Genomic DNA, 23,587 nt, shown 5'->3' on the forward strand with positions numbered 1-23,587 from the left:
ATCATCTATCTTGGCACAATGTTTATGATTGACATGTACCACTTCACCAAAAGACTTACGAAACAGCTGTTTGAGGTTTCATGAGTGGACCAATGTTTTTTTTAATGAATGTATGAAATGGAAGGTAGATATGTTTCGAATAATACATAAAATACAAAGAATGTATTGCACAATGCTACTTCCTGCACGATACCATTCATGCGCCAAATGTTCGCTGAGAAACCGCATTATAAAATCATATCTTTAACAATGAATGTCAATTGTACAGAATACTGTATTTATAGGTAGTATTGAGGAGTCACAAAATAAAACCAAAAGTACGGTTATCTTTTATTAGAATAAGTGAACACACGTTGTTCTTAGTCTATCAGTCTTCGTAATATTTTGAAGAAAAAACCTCATGCAATAGCAAAAACGCTTGTTTTCAGATATAAATAAATATCAGAAAAATAGGTTTTTTCTTCAAGACGATAAATTAAATAATAATATTTCAATGAAATAAATTATAGTTTAAATGAGCGAGTCATTGGTGGGATAACTTGACGCTTACATTTATTTGCGTACTACTGTTTGTTGGGATTTTGACCGTTGTCTGAGGGGGCTGGCTGTGGCACAGCGTAGGCCTGCTGGCTGTATGTCTGTGGCATGTAGGGCCCGGGGCCGACTTGCTCCTGGAGTTTCTCAGCTTCCTCGGGAGCGACAGGACACATGCACGGCACCAGCTGGACGTGTTGGAGCGACACGGGGGTGAGGCTGGCCCCGGCTGGCACACTGATGGGGATGGGCGCCAGGTTCTGCTGCACCACCTCGGGCTGCGAGTACTGCGGGGGCTGGATCTGGTACACCTTGCGGGGCTCGTACGGCGTGTACGTGTACTGGTACCGGTAGCCCGGCGACATGTTTGGTGGCAGCGGCTGCACCCACGTCTTCGGAGCGGATGACTGGCTTCTGTAAACAATTTACAAATGTTTATAAGGGAAATCGTTGTTTGAGTGGTTGCAAGTTCGACTTCCGAATTTGAAGTTGGAAGGTAGAAAAGTCTAGAATGGGCTCCAATTTAGGGTAATTTATGTAATAGAGAACAAGACATTCTTTACATAACTAATGAAATGGAGCTACATTTATCATGTACGCTTCTGCTCTACATTTATCTTTGTGATTGGGTGGCAAACATGCTTACGGATCACCTGATACAAAAGGAGTTGCAAGTGCGTTACTGGCCCTTTATAGGTTAGGGATTTGAGTTTTGAGGAAATATCATACGTTTTCTTTAATAATCTCAAATAAACGTACAACCCTAATTGGAATCCTCAATATAAATGCTCGTTTATCAATCGACATATAAAACAAAACACGACGAATCTTAGGAAATAGGAACAGCAGAGCAAAAACTGTCACCTGATAAAAAGTTCAGACACACCAGTCCGAAGCACGAAAGTGAACAAACAATAAGTCAGCATTTATTTTTATGAAACGAGGAAACGTGGTGTTTTTTATCTGGTGCATTGTGTAAATGTGACGATTAATCGGTGATCGATGAGTAGCGACGTGATTCGTAACTTCCAATACCTATAATCGTCGACAGTGAACTGTCCAATATCGGTAATCGGTAATTGAATTGATTATCTAATAAATTACGTTAAAGTTGCATTTGCTAAAAAGTGCTTACTTCAGGTTTCTATTAGGTAGGCATTTCTAGAAAGATCTATTCTAGCTACCGTGGTTTACTGTTAATGCAATGGCTGAGTCAATACTGTTTCAGGTTTTGTTTCCATGCCAAGTATCTGAATTAATTATTTAACAATTTATAGTTTGTTTAGAAAATTGACAGATTTAGCTAGGAGTCTCTAATTTCCAGTCTTTGGCAATTGATTCACCTACTATATCAATGGGATAGAACTTGGTGAGAGTTATATTTAATATGGGTACTTTCTCTTTCTCGGGAAACAAAAAGCGTGATATTACATTATAAGTATTTTAATAGACTTGTAAACCATTTCGAGCTATACGGTGTGAATAATAAAAAACACTCCCACACTTATCGGTTTATAAACACGCGGAACGTGTGGAATCACTAGCAGTAGATTACAATAAATGTTATTCTATAAATTAGTCTTCAAAACAAGGAAATTTGATAGTAATTTAGATGAAAGTAAATTATTTTATGGAAAAATTACAACCATAGATTAATTACATTACATTCGCAAAACAATCAATTACTTCGCTAGTGCTTTAAATTTAATATCAGAATAAACAACCCAGAACCCAGCTACAGCTGGTCTAAGGAGCCTGTAGGACTTCTACATACTCATTCACCTCAATGATTGGTAGAAGATGGATCGGATTTAAAAGGTTGAAACCCCTACTGTTAAACTTTTCAGAGAGAGTTGGTCTCTGTCAATTACAATTTTACTGCCGATTTCAATAACCCACTAACCCACCTCAATCCAAGATCAATTTTTGACATTAGTCCTATAGAGTTTCTATTAAAAATGAAGATCGATCGAAAGACTTTGGATTAAGATCATTTTTTTAGGACAAGCCCGCCACATCCCAAATCCGTTGCAACTCTTGTAACCCAGGATCTGTAGTAGATACAATCACGAAAAGACCGGGCACGGAAGTCCGTTGCGTCCCAGGGACATGGATTAGAAGATATTATTAGAAGAGAAAAAAAAGAAAACGATAGTTTCCACTTACATTAAGATTGGTTATTGAAAATGGCAGTTAGTCGGATGTTACGATTCCCACAGGCAGATTAGGGTTGGCGATAAGTGTATTCTACACTACAGTCATTACGGTAATAATATATGTTTCTTTCCAACAAATAAATCAACATTACACCTTTTATTTCCCAGAAATAGTAGGCAGAGTTGCACTTGCATTACACAACACCTAACAAAGGTAGCTGCTAACTCCTTTTGGCTAATTGCGTAGTTTCCTCAATGAAAAATAAATTATTTCGACTTTTAAATACAATAAAATATAAAAAAGTAATACACTTACATTCATAGATTTAATGATCTAATTAATTTTAGAATTTTCTACAAATAAGTTTGCTGTTAGCCGTTAAAATCTGAAGACGTTATAACGCATTATTTCATAAAAAATAAATCATAGAAAATTTCGTTTTCGACGTTTACAATGACGTAATATCGTTGGATCCCAACTTGTGCATTGTAATAAAACTAAAATTCCGAAATGAACAATTAGGTAATATTATGTATTTCTAAACTTCATCAACTGGTTCGAATGGGAGTCGTAAAGATATCCCAAAGGAACGGAAAGGATAAATTCGAACACATATAGGCCTACACTACGCTCTACCACTTGAGTCCCATTTAATTGAGTTATTTGTGTTAGAATTTAATATTTTTTAGATAAACACAAAACTTTCGCGTGATTATAAACTGGTAATTAATGTGAGTTCAACTTACGAAGAATCCGAGCCCCATTTTAAGAAGAAAGCCTCAGACGATGCAACCAGCGCCAGGCTCAGGACAAACTGCATCTGTGAACAAATTAAATACATCGAAATCATGTTCTCCAAACAACATAATTATAGTAAATTGTGCACACAGAAAGGCATACAAAATGACTATACCTATAAAAGAAAAAAGTAATTTCAGCGTAAAGAAAAAAAGCAGGGAAATGAAATGCTATTTATTTCCATAAATTAGCTACGAAACAGTAATTTAAGGTTCACGTCAATATTTTAAAATTGGCTAGATGAGATCAACATGTCGGTTCCTCAGACTAGGCAGGCAGGCAAGTAGAAACGCCGCATCAAACTCATGTAACTATAACACATTTAATAACAACGACTTTATTACACAAAGAAACTAAAATAAGTCACTGTTACATCTAGTCGTCACGTAACAACTAAAAAATGATAAAAATAAACAGCGCACCTCATGTAAGATAAGGGGAAAATGAAAGTGGGTACTCGTTATTTACAATGATAGGTGTTCAACTTGGCCATACATAACAATACTTTACTTTCTCATGTCATGATGCAATATTTCATTTGAAAACAACATGTAATTGAAATATTACTTGCACAAGGACTGAAAGAACACAAATGATAAATACTTTAAAAAGGTCAATGGGCAAATAGTATGGGAAAAAAACCCACGGCGGACAGAAATGAAATTGTTAGGATATATTAATAAAATGTGTCTAGTTTATCATGGTATGGGTCGCTTTCTTGTGGAATGTGGGAGAGTGGAGAAAAATAAACTTATACATAGTTATTTATTCGGCGTGATTAATATCTCTAATATAATTCACATAGAGCTGAAAGTTGGCATAGACGTTTATTACGTAATTATAAACAAAATGTAAAAATTCCCCATCGATCCCACTTTTGGTAAAAAAATATTCAAGGTTAAAAGGTCAAAATTACGGCTATTTCCATTTTTCTCGAAAACGGTCAGTTTTATCGTAAAAATATGTTCGACACAGTTGTAGATCATACAATTTTCTACAAAAATGGTTTATCATTTTTAGTCTTACAACTTTTCATTCGTGAGATATCACGGTTTTAAATAAATAAATTATAGTTTAATGAATTTGACTCGCTATCTCCCGCGCGATTTTACCTACTGCACGGCTCCTATTCATTGTAGTTAATAAATGGACTGTTTAACACAATAATAATAATTCGATTCAGGTCAATAGTTCTTAAGATTAGCGTGTTCAAACAAATTCTTCTGGTTTAAATATTAGTACTCTTCCGAACAGATTTATCTGCTACTCAACTTCTATTAATTGTAGCGAGATGTTTTATAGCGTATATATATCCTTTCTCGATAAATGGACTTATTCAACACAAAAATAATAATTTGGTACGAACCAGTAGTACTAGACATTAGTACGTTCAAACAAACTCTTCAGCTTCAAATAATAGTAATACTCCTACTCGGTCTCATCCGCTGCTCGGCCCCTGTTGACGGTCGCGTAATATTTTATAGCTTAACCTTCCTCTGTTCTGGAGATTAGTTCGTCGGAAGATTCAAACTAACTCTTTAGTCTTAAATATAAGTACCACTCCCGCGCGGTTTTACTCGCTGCTCGGCTCCTAGTATATCATCATAGCGTAATGTTTATAGCCTATAAGCTTCCTCGATAAATGGATTATTCAACACAAGATAACAGCGCCGGAATACTTTGTAACTAATGTATAAGGTAAAGAGTTGGTTTCTTTGAACGCGCAAATCTCCAGAACTACAACATCGAATCGAATTATTTCTTTCGTGTTTGATGGTCCATTTATAGGTTATAATTTATGAAACATTACGCTATGCTTAATAGAAGGTGAGCATCGACTGAAACTGCGCAGAAGTAGCACTAATATTTAAGCTGAAGAATTTGTTAGAACACACTAATCTCCAGAACTAGTAATCCGAATCGATTTCATTAGTTTTTTTGTTCATTAGTCCATTTATCGAATTATGCTATAAGCTTTAAAACATCATGCTACCTACAATAAATAGGAGCCAAGCAGCAGTAAAACCCCGCGAGTATTATACATATAAAATATGTTTTATTTCATTAAAACCGCGCGATATCTCACGAATGGAAAGTCGTAAGGGTAAAAGTGATGAACCATTTTTGTAGAAAATTGTATGATCTACAACTCTGTTGAACATATTTGTACGATAAAACTTGCCCTTTTCGAGAAAAATAGAAAAAACCGTAATTTTGACCTTTTGACCTTGAATATTTCATTTGGTAAAAGTCGAATCGATGGGGATTTTTGACATTTTGTTTATAATCATGTAGTTAACATATTTGCCAGTTTTCAGCTTCATTAAGCGATTTGGGGATTTTGTCAAGGTTGCGACTTAATTTCGTCTATTATTGGTTGTAACTTTTTTGTCCCATGGTTTAAAAAAAAAATAACCATACCTAATGTTAGGTAAACTTATATTCTTTCATTTGATATCATTTTCATTCGTGTCCGCGACCGGGTCGGATTCCGCCCAATGACCTTTACACACCTCATTTTAAAATGTTAAAGCTATGCGCTAAAGCCAATTTTCGCAAAGCATAAAAAACACAGATCGCAAGCAAAAAGAAAATTGATTGACGCGAATGTTTACTAAGTGTTGGTACAAACAACAATAGGCAACAACAATCTTGTAGTTAATTAGAGGTATCCACATCTACTAACATTCATGATTAATGGTTTCATGTTATAAAAATCCTAACCACTCAATTATACAGTCTGTTAATTAGCATTTTTAATAAACAACGCCGTGTGGACGTGCACCTCCCATTCGGGATTGGATGTTGAGATACAGGAACAGTTAATTGTTCAGAAGTAATTAGAACTATTAAAATCGAAGGTTAATTTGTACAGTCAGGATAACAATTTAAATTTCCTTCTCATGGAGTATTCGTTGGGGTAATCATAATCATAGGTTCATAGGTACTGCATTCCCGTGTTTCGCCAGAAACGAACATTATAAAGAGATTTGTACCGGACCGTAGATAATCGTTAAATGGTGCGTGCGAGTCCCAAACTCATAAATGTTTAATTTATTTTCAACGCTTCGCCTACGACCGCGTGAAGATCAACATCATCTTTATTTAATACGCCTATATTTTATTCTTACTTGAGATTGACATACGAGTTAAATTGTAGAACGGGATTACCTAAAATGTAATCAAATCATAACATTAAAAATATTATAGGTACCTAGATTTAGTAACTTTAGTACAATGACTTAAAAGTATGGTCATTGTTGAAGCACATACGTCATAAGGCATACAAAAATAAAAAATAATCGTAAGTAAATTATTATCTCAATTACAATAAATGAATCAATCGACGGGTGTCAAAACAGATATGTTAACAAACGCGGCGAGCACTCGAAGCGCCTCGAGAACTAACCGTCCCGTGGGATGACTTGCATTCACTCTGCTCTCATCATCCATCCATTCAGCCTTGTTATTGCCGCCACATAAATTGAAATCTTACCCAACAATAGACAATCATTAAGCTCAAATAATGTAAACACGAAAAAGGGATAAATCTTTTGTATGATAGTCGGGAGCGCGGCGAGACAGGCTTCCTTTCTGAATAATTTTATTCAACAATGTTTGTCTAAGTAATTATCCATGGAGAGAAGAATATTATTTTAAATATTAAAGAAACACGTTTAAAATAAATTCACTAATAATATTAATAAATAAAAATGCACTATTAGCAAATTCATCAGCATTAAAAATCGCAAGTGTTTAAAATGAATAAATGCTACTCACCACTTTGACTGCATCCGGATACATGGCACTTATGGAGATGTGCTGACTGGACGAGAGAAGTTAACTAACGTTCACCCCCTCCGAGATTGAACTCAAAACTACTAGTTCAAGTTCGAACGAAGAATTAAGTAACCTTAACACAAAAAAATCGTTATTTTGGGAACGAAGATGCGTGCACCCACTCCGGCCGCGGAATGACCGATCCCTGGGGACCACTCGTTTTTTATACACGGTTTCAGAAACATTCCGTCCTTAAAAGCCGGTCCCCGACCTCAACATGAGGTATAATAATAATCTTATTAACTTATCTACACTTCTATCTTTACTTAGAACGTACCGTTATATTAGCCTGATTTAAAAAAGGGCTTTCTTAGATACTGGCCACTTAAGATAATTTCACACTTTTTTCTGACGGCGGCTAAGTGTTTTGACATGGAGTTTTAAAGCGAGGTGTATTTAATGCTGCCTCGATACTTTCTTGCCTTCACATTATCTACTAAGCGTCTATTATGGGTACCTACAGCCTACTATTAGGTACACAAAATTAACGATGAGAGTTTCATAAGTCATTAAAAGGAAAAAGGATGTCTACTGATAGGCATGGTTGATTTTAGACATTATTTTTTTATTTCAAAACAACAGAGGATGGTTTACTCTGTGATACTGGGATTTAACAGTTCCTTTAATGTTCTAGGAACGCTGATCTACGATGTATGTGAACGCGAAGTGGATAAAATGACACGAATTTCAGTGTACTGAATCTTAAATTTACTGAATTTTCTTTCTTTGTTTTCCCTACAAAATTATATGTTTTGTCGCAGGTTGTTTTTCTTTTAATACAAAATCATAGCATACGTATCATAAATTCATAATGGCAGACTTTACTAAATAGAATTCAAACTAAAGGGAAAATTTCCTATCGTAATAACTTTAACATTTCCGCTTAGCACCAGTATTAATTCACGTATCCTTTAGTTTTTAAATACTTTGTCCTAAAATTATCACAAAAGGTAAAAATATTAAAGATAGGTACAGATTACCGTTGGTGTTGCGGATATTCATAGACGGTTTTTTTAAGATATATAAGCCGGTAAACGAGCAGACGGATCACCTGATGGTAAGCAATCACTGCCGCCCATGGATACCTGGAACAACAGAGGCGTTACAAGTGCATTGCCAGCCTTTTAGGAGATAGGATTTTAAGGATTGTTGGGGAATCGAGGATTGAGAAGATTGGGAAAGCAGGTAATGGAGTTTCCGGTAACCTCACTCACATAACGAAACACAACATAAGCGTTGTTTCACGTCGTCGTTTTCTGTAAGGCCGTGGTATCACCCCACTCTACTCATTCGTGACGAGACATAGTTCTTCAAAAAACGGCTGAGCGCCGAGTGCTTAGGAGTGCAACATAAGTGCCATCAGGTGAGCCGACTGCTCATTTACCGCCCAGATAAATAAGTATCTATCATCAACTTAAGCAAATGCCTAAGACTACATACATAAACAAATGTTTCTTACAATATTTAAGTTTAGAGACAAAAATCTAGGTATATTAGCAGTTAGGTAGTCCGAAGTTTGTAATAAATACTGAATTATGAAGACAGTTCCTTGAATCCAAGTATCTACAAAAGGGCGGCGCTTTCGATCTACTGACCAAGTGACCACGTATTGGCAAGGAAGGATGCGGGTGACACTCGTGACGAATCGAGGAGACGTGTTCATTATCAGTGAACTCTAACAAACTGTTCCAACAAGCTCCCCTCCGACTTGCTTTGCTTTGCTACATCGAGCATGAAATCTTAAATGGGTGGAGTGAACAAAATGACACTGTATTACTCAAAAAACACGTAACGGTCCTTAAGTTTTGGTTAAGTAAATAATTGAACCGATATAAGACAGGAAGTCAATTGAAATCGGTGTACAACAATGCTATTAAAGTGATTGGGATGGTTGAGGCCAAGAAGATCGGTTTGGTAACAAAATATGTACCTTTCTTTACCTATAAACAACGTCTAATATTCGAAAATAAAGTTTAGTTTACTATCCAAACCGAAATCTTACTTCAAATTCACAAGGGTGATTGCAAAGCTATATAGCATTATGCTAATAGAAGTTTCACAGACATCACTAAGCCTCATTTCAAAGACATGTCAACATTTTGGAAGACGTTTTTGAAAGCCGCTGCAATTCTTATAAGCCAGGATCTACATTAAATAGAAAGAAATGAAATGGGCCTACACCAAATTGGTTGAAAAAGGCTTAAGACGATGATGATGACATTAGATATAGCTACGGAAACAGCGTAAAAAAAAAGAAAAAAAGAGATTAGAGACCAAAACGCAATAGTTACCATTATTGGTTATCATTCATTCCGAAGCTACTGACAACCTAACGGGTTACCGGTACTCCGGCTTAAAGCAGGAATAGGAACGGGGTGGTTTTAAGTCAGTTAGAGACAGATACTCTGTCTCACCTCATATAAGGTGGGAAAAGTCTTTGGACGACGCAATGTGACGCCTTTTATCCCCGAAGGGGTAGGCAGAGGTGCACAATACGGCACGTAATGCCGCTTATACAATGTACACCAACTTTTCCCCGTTTGTGTTATAAGTCCTATGTAATAATGGGTGGCCTATTGCCATATTCTGGACACAATTCCAAACACCGTGCTACTTACTGAGATTTTTTCGAAAAACCGATAAAGCCCAATAATACTTTGCCGGACCCGGGAAGCGAACCCGAGACCCTTTGTCCGGCAGTCGCACTTGCAACCACTCGACCAATGAGGCAATCATTGGAGCATCATCAAGTAATTGGGTGATTTACTTAATTATGCACTTATGAAGCAATATCACTACAATTTAAAACAGTTTCGGCATTGTTAGTGCACGAAAATATCTAATAGCAAACGGTGTCCAGTCGGAACCAATGTCTCAAAGGAGTACCTACCCAGAAATATGTAGTCTTAAAAAGTAAGTACATAGTTACCTTGAAATAATACGCAACTTTAACGTCGGTTTCAGTTAAGGACAGTTTTCAATTCGAATCACATAGCTTCGGTGGCGACCACGGTGCTGCATAGGATACCTGGTAAATAAAACACAGGTTAGTATAAAAACTATTGATTCTGACACGACAATATTGACTGTCTTTTTTTGGTTTAAGGCGTAAGGACCAGAGGAATCACCTGATGGTAAATAAACGCCGCCGCCCATGGACACCCGAAGCACCAGAGGCGTTACAAGCGCGTTCCCGGCTTTTTGGGGATTAGGAATTTAAGGGTTGTTAGGGAATAGCTGATTGGGCAGATTGGGAAGGATGGTAATTGGGCCTCCGGTAACCTCACTCACACAACGCAAGCGTTGTTCCACGTCGTTTTTTTGTGAGGCCAAAAATTTGAGTATTTTTTAAGGAGTTTATGTCAATGATGAAACCTCGCAGTGAAGTCAGTGTTCCCACAAAGGGAAGTTTTGTGTCACAGTTCTTATCCCCATATACATCACAAATACTAGCCTATTTAAATTGTGTAAATCACGTTCATATATTATTTATCTATCTTTGAAAACAGATATACAGACGCTCTTTGCTTTATTCTACAGTCAGATTTCAGTCTACAGTCTAGAGTCACTGGTTTAGATTAACCAGGCACTACAGGTAGGTAGCCAGGTAACCTACCCTTTATTTAACTTAATGCTATCAGCCTTATTCTAATAGGTTTCCTTACATTTTTCTTGAGGTTTTGACTGCCTATACGTGCTCTTAACTGGACTAACATGAAATTATCATTTGTATGCCATCTCAATCAAAGCGACAAAGTTCTACTGGCATCCTTGTGAGGTGGGACATTATAATACTGTTATTTTATTAAAGGAAATACTCAATATTTAAATTGGTAAGTATATAATAGGTATACTCTTATGACCCAGACTTCAAACAAAAATAAATTACTCAGTAGACATCTAGACATATTCGACCACAGTCAAGGAAGCAATCTAATGGGAAGTTTTTATATAAATACGACTTGTATGGAAAAATAAAACTTTATTTAAATAAAACTCGAGCTATTGTAACATTTCAATTAAAAATTAGACAGAAAGAGTAAAATAAAACGAAGAGAAATGATATAATTACAACGGACACAGATTTAACATTCACTCTTCATCATCGTCGAAGTTGAATCTCCTCATGCCATCGAAACGGAAACCGTACGCGGCCGCGTTTTTCACGTCAACTAGCGCCGGGTTGCGGTGCTTGTAGAAACTACCGTGCCCATGCGCAGGCCTCGACGAACCGTTCGGTATGCCGTGCGCCTCGCGAGGATAGAACGCTTCGAACTGTCCGTCAGAGGGCAGCACATCTTTCAAGCCATCGTCATCGGGGTCGTAAGGCCGACACACAGATAGCGCCACTGTCGCCAATAGACATATCGTGCAGAATGTTAGCCGCATCTAGAACAACACGATCAAAACAATAGACAAACTTTATACCAATGCAAATAAACAAATATAGTGTACCTGCTGGGTACGAAATTAAAATAACAATGAATGGATCACCTGGATGGTGCTAATTGCGCAATGTCAGACGGGTTCAACGGAGTAGGTACTAACGTATTGAATGAAACCGGTGTGGTTTCGACAACGGGCGGCCACAGTCGATCACCTTGAGGCCGAGCAGCTCATGCTAAAATCCGAGAAGTGTAACAGGCGGGGCGTGACGCGCGCGATTCCGCAACACAATACTTTCCCTTCGCGCGTTTGTTACACACCTACTGACGACGACAACGAGGTGCGCCGGCGCTGCCCGCACACTGCTGCGCGTGACACTGCCCTCGTGCTCATATACGCAGACATATTCCCATACGCAATACACACTAAAAGGGCTTAATTAAGGACATGAAAGAAAACACATCTCATCCCACATGTTATCTTTAATGAAAATAAATTCCGTCAAAAACTTATTATAATTATAGACAAAAATGACATATAGGATCTAGGATATTTCAAAATGCTTTAATGTGTAGTTCTATATAATTTAGAATGTCTGTGATTAGCAATTATATTACTAATTAATTTATTTATACGATGCATTGTCTTTTAGCAAAATATGATTCATTTCGGTTGTTTAATTTAGTTGTTTAGTTTAATCAGGTAGTTGTACTATACAATACAATTTCGTTTACTAAGGGCAGTGGCAATTACTACTATAGATAATACATAGTCGATTCTACTCTACATATTTCATTATGCGTGTTTAAAACGTTGACCCAAATGCAAAGATCAAATATCTAAGATGTTTTGTCTACAGTGAGATTCAGTAGTTACTCCCAGATTTGGCAAATTCAGTTATGTAGTGTCACGTTGCGTAACTTGTTACATTACTTTGATTTTAATGTCAAGGAGACCTTGACAAAATAACAGTTTTAAGCGTATAAGTTATGACAAGATTATTATGCGTGTAGTCTGCAGTACAAAGGGAGAATTAATAAGATGCTTTGCTTATACATTTGTTATAAGACTTTACGGTACTTTAAAATTATGTTAAGCGCTCTAAAAAATAGGTACCTACATTATTTTATTTGCATGTAGAAGATTACAATTTCTATAAAAACAATATCGATTTCAAATATAATTAATTGGATGTGGGTACACAATCGAAAGTACATTGATTATAACAGTAAAAATATTTATTGACAAAACATGGTAGCAAAATCAATAGAAATTGGGGCATTTGAAAAGAACATGGCTTGGGTTTTTGTTTCGAAAAAGTAGCGTAGAGTCGACTTGCAACGTAGAGAGTACGCACTACGTTTTATTTTATTAATATTGATAGGCGTAAATCAGAAGGTAATGTTGAGGCAGCTGAGAATAGATTCTATCAGAATGTAATTAGCGTAGAAATTCATTCAACCAGTCTCAAGCAGTGATCAACATAAAACCTCACAGGTATATACAAAGAGAAATGTATCCTATTCACTTCTACGTAAATATAATTAATACGATCGAAAAAATATATCATGTATTTTATGCTTAGTGTAGTAATAGCTTAATGATAGAAAGCAATAAGTAATAAATAAATATTTAGGCCTCCTTGCACCGTGCTTACTATTGCCTATGTTTATAAGTTATAAACAATATAATACTGGACAAATGGTCGACCGGTGTGTACTCAGCTTGAGTAGTTCTAAATACAATAACCAAAGTTATACGAAATAAACATACAACATAAGTCCTTACATCTAGTTTAAATATTATATGTATGTATGGTGCAAGAGCCTCCACAATGTTTGATTAAAATGAATTATAAGTTAATGCTATAAATGTGAGTACATGCGATCATAATGAATGTGATTACTAGTCACCTACAGAGTACTATACTATAAAAATAAAGTATATCTACTTTCATCTGTTTTCAGAGGCAGCCGTTCAAAGAGGGACATGTTGATTTTGTATTCTGATACAATATTGCAGTATTCGCGACAAATGACTATGTCAACATATACTTAGAACATCGTAATATCATGAATGTTATTCTGACTTTCTATTATACTTATCATAGAGAAATCGCAGCCGAACTTTAAGTATTAGTGTTAATAAAACATCACATAAGAATTAAGTATTACGAGTACACGAAACCTTTCTTAAAACATTACAAAATATATGAAATTGGGGTTTAAAATGTTCCACTCAAAGTTAATCAATGTCCGTTTTAAGTAAGACTGATATAATAATCTAATAAGCTAAACTATTTGTTCAGTAAGATATATTATGTAGATACAATAAATTGTGAATATTAATATGAAAATAGTTACTACTATAACTAAGCTAATTAAATATCGGCACCTAATTGTCGGTATAATGGACTTAAATGTAATTTCTTAGTGAAAATATTGCAATATTTTTATTTGATCTTCAATCATTAATGAATAATTACCAATTTTCCCAGATCAGCCACAAGTTGGAAGCGACTAGTTATATTTTTAAACGTTACTTTACCTAACTCAAGACTCTCTCATATACACTTGAAAGGAGTCATGTGTTCCACAATTAATTAATTCCATATATTTTTCCTATAATCCAACTCGCTTCCAAAGTGTGACTGAACAAAACGTATTTATTATGGCTTGCCTGGTCCTGTCTATAACTGCTTTCGTTCAGAATATGACTGAAACTAACACCAATGCCTTATACGAACCATATTTCAGTTTAACTGCTAAAGGCATACGAAAACAGCTGCGAAAGTGGCTTTCAAAATTAACATAGAAAATATAGACATTGCTAATATAATTAGGGAAGACGGCATCTATTCAAATCAGAATTTACTTACAAACATTAAAGTTGAATATATTAATATCTAACTGATCGTATTCATAAGAAAAAAGAAGATAAATATGTATGTCTATATGCGTTCTATACAAGATTATTACACAAAAATCTACTAACGATTACATTTTATATAGACAAATAATTTCACAGAAACTACATTTTAATTACAAGTCAAAATTATTGTTTGAACGTTAAACCATCCCTATTGGGAGACAAAGATATGTTTAAAAAAGCCACTAACGAAGCCACGTTTTAATTTAAATATATCATCAACCTTACTTTGGCATGCGGTTCTCTAAGCAAATCAGGTTCCCACTGAAACTTCCCATAAACATCAAATACATGCTATTCTAGCTTTTTAACGAAAAAATCTACAACGGGCTACAACTTGGTGTTACTCTATTATTTAGGAAATAAGACACAATTTTCAGTGCTGGCTATTTTCTATCCTGAGAATGTGAGTCGAGACTTAACATTTCATTAACTTTAATCACTAATATCTCATCACTTACAAGCGCACGGCGTACGCTTTGTATCGGCAGCGCATCACTTGTTACAGGTCACATAATAACTAAGTATGACGATTATAGTACACGTGTATATAGTACCTAATACAAAAACATTAAGTGTTTGAATATCCAAAATAATGTTAATATATCGGATTATTGCTACAAACTGCATCACTTATAATATTTAATTATTTAGCTTCCATCAAATATATAGATTTAAACTTACACAGCTAAAATATTATCGAATATGATTAGTTATGTAGCTAATGTAACATAGGTCTAAAACGTTACGCGATGACGTAATTGAAAGCTTAATTAAGAAGTACAATTGTAAGTAATAGTAACAAACCCGCAAAAGTTGTAAATATGACTGATTATGTGACTATTATACCTTCATCACAATATGTATACATGAAAATACTTTACTAAATCCTACGGCCACTATACAGTGATAGAACGAAGGCGACAGCCTGCTCTTACAATCAATATATGGAAATATTATTTAGTATATTACTGAGGTACATTTCCTTCCGCGTTCTGAGGCTCAATTATTATAGTGTTATATCCGTTCATTGTCTTCTAAAAAAACAGTCCAGAATTACTACAAATCCCGCCATATGTTTAAGCCAAACACGAAGCTAAGCACAATACAAATTCACGTAAGCCATCCGGAGTGAGCATAGTTACTAAACTTTATATTATCACTTACTAGCAGACTACATATAGAGGTCAATATTGCTTTAAAAACGACTAAGTATCTAACAGAATGTATCACCAAAATATTCGCGTTATGCAACAAATATTCTGATATGATATGTTTGTAATATCGTGCATTTGTACGGCTCCGGTTGGCGTATTCTGAATTTTCTGAAGTTTAATTTAAGAGATCTGGTGTTACTTGAAAGGAGTCCTAACTTCCTAAGATGATAGTTAACTAGGAAGAGTATGCAGAATAAGGATAATAGTATTGATAGTATCCAAAACTGATACGAAGCTATAAAGGTAGACAGTGAACACATCGCTCGGGCTCATTTAGATAGAGGAAGTTGTGGCTACTTTAGGTACTTGGTACTTGAAACAAAGTTGCAAGCAATTACAACCTTGTATGCAAGTCCATAAGAGCACAAATATGCGCCTGAGTAGAACTGTGACACGTCTAAATAAATAGAGTTGACTCACAAGGTCGCCCCACAAGCTCGACCGATGTGGACACAGCTAATAAGGATGACATAATCACCATAGTAACACCAAACAAAGTTAGTCGCGAAATTACGAATATTTCTTTTAATATTAGCCAGATTTTCTCGGCTCTAAGCTTGAGACTTAAAACATTAAAGCCATCAATGATTTGTTTCCCAAAAACGAAGATCTTAGCTAACACATAATAACAAATAATACATGTAAACAGCACTTAATTATTGCAAAGGTTCTTAATAGAATCACCGATATACGCTTAAATCTAATTATTATGCAGTCAATAGAAGCATATCTAGAAACTACTCATGGTCTGAATGTATTGCTATTGCTAAAATATCTGCTTTACTGCAACGTAAGGCGGTCACGCGCGCGAGCAAGCAATCTATTAGATACCTCCCTCTCCTACACAAATAATGCATATTTATCACCTGAAATATTGAATATACAGTCTAAAGAAAACTATTTTTTAGCGTCACTAACAAGGAATAAATACGGAACGTGACATGAATGGAAATATAAGTTTATGAGGAGAGCAACAAAGTTGCGACACTTATTGTTATAGTATGGTACCTAAAAACCTTGAGATTGATTACTTTGTAAATAATTCTCATACTGACTTTATAATGATTTATGAGGAATGATGATAAATATGCATTACATATAGCTACAGGATATCTTCTCCTATCTCACTTGAAACGCCCGGTTCCAGCTAAACTTAATTAAACTATCATACGAATCAAAATAATACAAAAAAACAACTAACGCATCAAAAGGATAAGCGTTTGTTCAAATAATTTATACACCAAAACTGACCTATCAATAGTTATAACAAGTTAAGTTAGCCTATCATTGAGTGATAATACAAATCCGCTATTGCTTAAACTGAAGCAAAATTATATTTTCACTTAAAGATGTTAATTAGATTACACTTAATATATCACAACAGCGTTGCAACCTACCGTTCCCATTACTTCGCCATTAAACCACCAACTAAAATATGTATAACTATCGAGTCGTTTGTTCCCGCGGCCGTTACTCGGCTTATACTTAAGAAATAAACTTCACATGTAAATAACAACATAAAGAAAGCAATAATTACAACGAAATAAATACAATCACAATCAATTCAATTTAAAATTAATAATAATCATGATTACGCAACAACAAAAGTTTCATTTTAAAACTTCATGGAATTAACAATGACCAGTCTGCACGCGCTTCGCAACAGAATATCGGTTTATTCTGCAGTCAAGGCAAATATCTGATTTCAGGTAAAACCAAGTTCATAGATACACCCATCATAGATGAGCATAGAGAGATCTATCATGTCATTGGTCCTACACTATACCTAACTCGTATAGTAACTTTGTTACAAGATACATTCAAAAAGCAATACTTTACGAAAGATAAAGCATTCATTTTATTGCATAGATAGATATTAGCTAACTTATCTATAATAATATATAATTTGTGATTTGAACTTTTATCATAGCACAAGAACTTAATACCGTTATTATATTAAAGAGATCTACGATGATCTTGATAAATAATAATATTATTTATTAAAAAATTTAGTACAACATCGAGGCCTAAGATTAATGTTAAAATAATGTGGCTCCACACGAGACCATCACGAGAGTTGTGTGCGTAGCATATGACACGCCTACTTGCTTACATTTCGAAACTGTATAAATCTGTAAATGTTTCAGTTACTATTTATTCATAACCTTACCTATACCAGAATAATTTTATATATCATTAATCATTTGTGATAAATATTTGTAACAATTAAATTAGTAAATGCAGACGTTTGGTTTCCTAACTATCTATACTCTACAAATTCCGTTGTCAGTCATAGTCAATCATAGTGAGACGAGAGTGACTAAATTATATTAATAGAATATTGTGATGTTGGCCTCAAAGGCAAGATTACATGGTGCATTCAAAGACCAACATTTGACCGCTGGCTTTCGTCAATTTCAATCGTTTTTAAAGACAAGTAGCTATAATGATTATAAATAATAATACATTGAGATGTGAATATATGGAATTGTGGATATATGTAACACTACGATGTATGTATGTATGTATGTAATGAGTGTGTGGATGAGATGATACTACTATACCACACAGGACACGGGTGAGGAAACTACGAGAAGAACATTAAGTCAATTGATCTAAGGTCAAAAAAGTTCAAGAATTAATCATCAGACATTGCTACAAGCAATAGTTGGCGATTATTTATACAGAGAATTAAATATGGAAACATCTCATATTGCTATGTTCTGATGGCATCTGACCTTTTCTGAATTAGTTTCAATTGACTGCAAGTAGCTGAAGCATTGCTAGGTCACTAAGTATAACTACGATACCTGTTACGTACGACCAATTCAATATGCTTTCAAATGTTTCGAATTCTCTAATGCTTCCTCGATATCTTCCTCATCCGTGTCTATCGAATACAAACACTAAACACTATAGAGATAGCTTTCCAATTTCGTCTTGGGCGAAGGTTGAGTGAATGGTGAGAACCAAAGGATGGAGAACCTGCCGAATACCGACTGGATGCTCTTCCATCGAGACTTGCGGACCCACCGGGCTTGCTCCTTTTTCAACTGCTCTATACCCTGTAAACACATAAAATAGCGATTTACAATTTCATACTGCACGGTAAATATAGATAGTCAATAATAAATGCAATTATGCAATGATATATAGGACTAGGCCGAGTGACGCAGACAGAAGACAATCGATATCGATTTTAATAATGAAGACTTACGGTTTCATCGTTCCATATGGCATGTAACTGAGTGCCGAGCATAACAGCAGTGAAAATGGCGAATAGTAATGCTTCCGCGATCAGGAACAGCAGTAGCACGACGGTGGCGGGCGGCGAGTAGGCACTGCAGTCTCGCCACTCGTGTCGGATGCACGTCACGAACTGGTACACGGCGAGACCCACCGCGTGGATTGATATCGCCGCTATGTAAAACTATGGAAAACACATTAACAATTAGACACATAGGAAAGTTTATCACGAAGTTCATCTAAATCCAGATTGAAAAGAAAAAAAATACGTAGAGAAAAGACTTGTTCACAAAATGCGTTTGAATATATTTCGAACAAAAATAGCCGCTGTAGAAAAACAAAAATAAGTTGACTGACATTTTTAATTCAAGTGCTTTAAATAATGGCTTCATTTGACGAACATAGATCGTAATAGCTTGACGCACGCGAAGCACGTGCTAACAGTCAGTTATAGAGCCGCGACTAACGGTCCTTTACACCATACGAGGAGAGTAACAAAACTATTTAATAACTGACAATACTTACGGTGAATAGTACGAAATATTTTTGATTATTCTCTCCGACGCAGTTGTTAACCCAGGGGCAGTGGTGATCCATCTTCCTAATGCAGCGCTGGCAGACTGAGCAGTGATGCGCCCTTTCTGGCTTAATACTGCAGCACTTGGTGCACTTGAATATCACCTGACCCTCTCGGAAACTCATTTGTTTTATCATTTCCTTCGTCGCATTGCCTTTAGGAACGGCACCCTAAAAATAACATAATATTATTACATGTAAAGTACGACTTGAACGGTCATTAAAATGGCTTCAAGTACAACACAATTTGTTACACTTTAACATTTATTTTATAGTGCAGTAGAATAATATTGTAAGAGTGGTTTCTTAAGTCGAATATGCCTGATTTCCTCAACATAATTGTATCTAAGCCAAGGCTTTTTGAATAATAATATAATCTATTACTTACGGGATCGGTAAACATGGTCCTGAGATGCGAAGCGAACGCAAGGAATGCCAGGCTTTGGAATATGAATATGTTAATGTAACTATACACTGGGTACGTGGAAAGGCCTGGCAGGAGCATCACCATCATCACTACGAATTCCGCATATAATATCAGGAGCCATGTTAACACTGCACAAATTATACCGCAAATGTCCTGCAACAAAGACATCCGACATTGAAAATCATAAACATTTTGACTTATCATAGTACAGTTTTGTAAAACTTTGATTGTTTTTCTTTGATCTAGTTATTATATAAAAATAAGTCGGGTTTTCCTTCCTGACGCTATAACTCCAAGACGTACGAACCGATTTGCACGGTTTAGCAATCGTTGGAAAGGTCTCGGGCTCCGTGTGCTTTATAACAAAGAAAATTGAGGAAAAATTCAAGAAAAATGCAGGAATACAGGGAAAATTATTGGTGGCGAAATGGAGTTCGCCGAGTTTGCTAGTTATTTATAAATCTTGCTTACCCTGATGCACCACGCTTTACCACCACAGCACCGGTTATGCATGTCGCAGTCAGGCCGAGTCACCAAGCATTCCTGATCTATCTGGTACTGTTTATCCATGTCATCTTCATCCGAACTGTCGTAAAATTCTCGTATCATTGATTGGTTCTACGATCCTGGAAAGAAATAGCACTTATAGTGAATACTTCAATGAAATAAGAATCAAAGATACATTCAAATTAAGTTTATGAGTTGATAAAATACATAACACAATGTTTTAAAAATAAATCAATTAGGGTTTAACATTTAACCCTTCCATTTGCAATATTTACTTACACTGCCACAGAATATTAAAACAGCATTAGCACTTGCTAAGTGAAAGTGTGTCACTTACAATGCATTGAATATTTAAAAAAATCAATACTGTTACCGATGTTCTATTATAGTGTTATACTATGATTGTAGCAATATTGATTAGAGCCAGCAAGTTTAAATGGGAGCAATGTCGTTGTTTTCAATTACAGAACAAATTAGCAATACAGTAACAAAAAAGAGACACAAAAAAATAATCGCAAATTCGCAACTTAAGCTTATGAGCAATGCTTCTTAAAAATAATAAATTGCTATGCAATATCTATTTGCAGAAGATTGCGGGTGGCTGTACACACTGATAATGAAAAAGCAATGCAAGAGATACAAAATATATATATTTTGATAATGTCAAAGATAATCTTCAGGTCAAAATAAATGCATGTTTAACCTCCTATTGTGCGCTTATTAGAAACTTGTGCACAGGTTTTGCCTGCACTTAAGTTAACATAGCATTCTTTACCTATCCCTTCTATTATTTGTTGCTGAACTCATACGGTATGATAGCCAAACAAAATAAACTTTCAATTACATAATGTTTAGTTTCTTCTATCAATCAAACTTAGAAACAATACCCTCCTTTTAGTCAGGTAAAAATATGTACAAGAGATTGAGTTCTTTATGTGTATACTTTGAGATTTTTTATCTACTAACAATTATCTATTCCTGGCAAATTCCAGAATGGTAAAATGTAATAATTGAATGTCACGCACACAATCACAATAGTTATGCAGATTACAAGATATGCATGTATTCATGTGAGATAAAAGGAATTGAGATAAAAAAAAATGTTTTTCATACATACACACAATGAACATATTGTGTGGTTGCAGTTTTTATTATTTAAACTGTATTATTTAGCTTGCCCTGTTTGTTTCTTTGGGTCAAAGTCGGTAATTAGAATTTCCTTTGCTGATGACATATCAATCTAATATTTGGTATCTACACACACAATCATATTGATAACATGTATTCTAATTTATTCTACAACTACCTACATTCAATTCAAAAGAAATGACATGATTGGTAGAATAGTACAAGTAGTAGAATTGTCATGATTGGAACAATAGTAAATGCATATCAAATACAAAAAAAAACCACTTTATATAGATCATGTTATATAGATACATGTTACACTATCTGTTTGTAAACACATGTTTAAACTTCTTGTAGTAGTATAACTTGTATATAACAAGTATTGTCATTGATATAGGATAACCATTCAAATCATCAATGGCAATGTGATTATTGATAAGTATCTAATTAGATTACAGATTGATGTAAAAGAATTTGCTTTGCTGGTGATAATTTTAATTGTAATACTTGATATAGTAGATACTACAATCCATTCAAAAGAATATCCTTTATTATGAAGAAATGTGATCACATTTTTTTCAGTTTCTTATTTGTTTATTTTTGTGTTATTTGATTTTTGAATTCTAATAGTATTTTTCTAAAAATATTGTGTGATGCAAGCTGAACAGTTGTTAAAGTCCACATGTGAGAGGCAGTCATGTCATGTAGCTATGAAGATATGCACATTTTCTACTAAATGCATCATAGATCTGTACTTCGCAAAAACAACAAATAATAACTTAAAAACATCTTAATTCAAATGGTTTAATACTTAACAATGTTTCTAGTACACTACTCAGTACTTACCTTAACTAATTGTATGCTAATTATAGATAACTTCACGAAAAACTGCACTGAACTTTTTGTTATTTCAAGAGTACGACTTCAATGGCTACATTCAACCACAAAAAGCCGACGATTTCTTGATATCGTCCTACGGAGATAGGTGCTAAATAATATGTTCTTCAACTAGGTTCACGTGAAGAACACTGAAATCGATCGTCATAATCAACCGTAGACTGAAATGTATTTATACTAGGTATTGAGAACAAACGCAGTATTATAGAAGAGCGTTCGACGAAATTCGCGAATCTCTCAACTTGACCGAGGGTCAGGGTAACAAGCCGATCTCTATTTGAGCTCTACTTCCTACTCTTGAGAACACTTTTTTCAACAAGTAGTTGGAAGAGTTTAATTTATAAATACAAAATCAAGAATACAATAGTTTTATTTTCAGGTCTATCAAAATCAATAAAAGGAAACGAAGTCAGAGTAGTCACTCGATCACCGTAATAGTCGTAGTTTGCTCAACAGATAATAAATAAAATATTGACAACCGCAAATGTCAAAAGTGTCTGTTGCGTGAAATCGACTAATCTGGCTTTAGCTCGCCCATACATGATCCGACCAAAGTAATATTTGTTCTATGTTAAAAAATCAAACAATTCCTGTTACATCAAAGTATTTTTTTATGTTCACTATAATATTGTTTTATATTAATATAATATCTCGACATCCATCTTAGGAGGCTGGCGTTGGGTGAATGGATTAAGGGCCTGATGCAGAAGGCAGTACTCCTCGAAACGGCACGTATTGTGAATAGGTTCCTGTCTCTGGAGCCCTAACCACCGGTAGCTTGGACCGTGCTCCCGCTACTGGTCGGCTCCTATTTTTATATTTTTTAATGTTATTTTGTTTTCATATTTATAAGTAATGTTTAAAAATATAATTTTAAAGTATTTTAAATAAATATATGGAAATATAATTTTATAAAAACGAATGTACAATTTATGTTGTAAGTCCC

At 35.1% G+C, this 23,587-nt stretch overlaps 3 protein-coding genes across 5 annotated transcripts; all 3 read right to left on the minus strand.

Moving 5' to 3' along the window:
* Positions 1 to 334: 334 nt before the first annotated feature.
* LOC118265678 (cell division protein ZipA) lies at positions 335 to 18,887 on the minus strand. 2 transcript variants are annotated; one of them, XM_035578923.2, is made up of 4 exons: positions 18,846 to 18,887; positions 10,259 to 10,357; positions 3,438 to 3,511; positions 335 to 948 (listed from the first exon to the last, which is right to left on the minus strand). In XM_035578923.2, the coding sequence occupies exons 3-4, from the start codon at positions 3,509 to 3,511 to the stop codon at positions 564 to 566; spliced, it is 459 nt and encodes a 152-aa protein (XP_035434816.1). In that variant the 5' UTR covers positions 10,259 to 10,357; positions 18,846 to 18,887; the 3' UTR covers positions 335 to 563. The 2 variants fall into 2 exon arrangements, with proteins under 2 accessions (XP_035434816.1, XP_035434639.1); XM_035578746.2 differs by lacking the exons at positions 10,259 to 10,357; positions 18,846 to 18,887 and adding an exon at positions 7,270 to 8,386.
* On the minus strand, positions 11,292 to 12,090 carry LOC118265854 (uncharacterized). Of its 2 annotated transcripts, none has more exons than XM_050704132.1 (2): positions 11,878 to 12,090; positions 11,292 to 11,718 (listed from the first exon to the last, which is right to left on the minus strand). In XM_050704132.1, the coding sequence occupies exon 2, from the start codon at positions 11,716 to 11,718 to the stop codon at positions 11,422 to 11,424; it is 297 nt and encodes a 98-aa protein (XP_050560089.1). In that variant the 5' UTR covers positions 11,878 to 12,090; the 3' UTR covers positions 11,292 to 11,421. The 2 variants fall into 2 exon arrangements, with proteins under 2 accessions (XP_050560089.1, XP_035435036.1); XM_035579143.2 differs by having other exon boundaries at positions 11,824 to 12,085.
* LOC118265476 (palmitoyltransferase ZDHHC3) lies at positions 12,183 to 23,102 on the minus strand. Its single transcript, XM_035578407.2, has 6 exons — positions 22,591 to 23,102; positions 20,581 to 20,735; positions 20,071 to 20,262; positions 19,632 to 19,853; positions 19,078 to 19,290; positions 12,183 to 18,925 (listed from the first exon to the last, which is right to left on the minus strand). Exons 2-6 carry the CDS (start codon positions 20,716 to 20,718, stop codon positions 18,767 to 18,769), a joined length of 924 nt encoding a protein of 307 aa, XP_035434300.1. The 5' UTR covers positions 20,719 to 20,735; positions 22,591 to 23,102; the 3' UTR covers positions 12,183 to 18,766.
* Positions 23,103 to 23,587: the final 485 nt, after the last annotated feature.

The sequence above is a fragment of the Spodoptera frugiperda genome, chromosome 25 (genome assembly GCF_023101765.2).
Source record: "Spodoptera frugiperda isolate SF20-4 chromosome 25, AGI-APGP_CSIRO_Sfru_2.0, whole genome shotgun sequence".
Lineage (NCBI taxonomy): Eukaryota > Metazoa > Arthropoda > Insecta > Lepidoptera > Noctuidae > Spodoptera > Spodoptera frugiperda.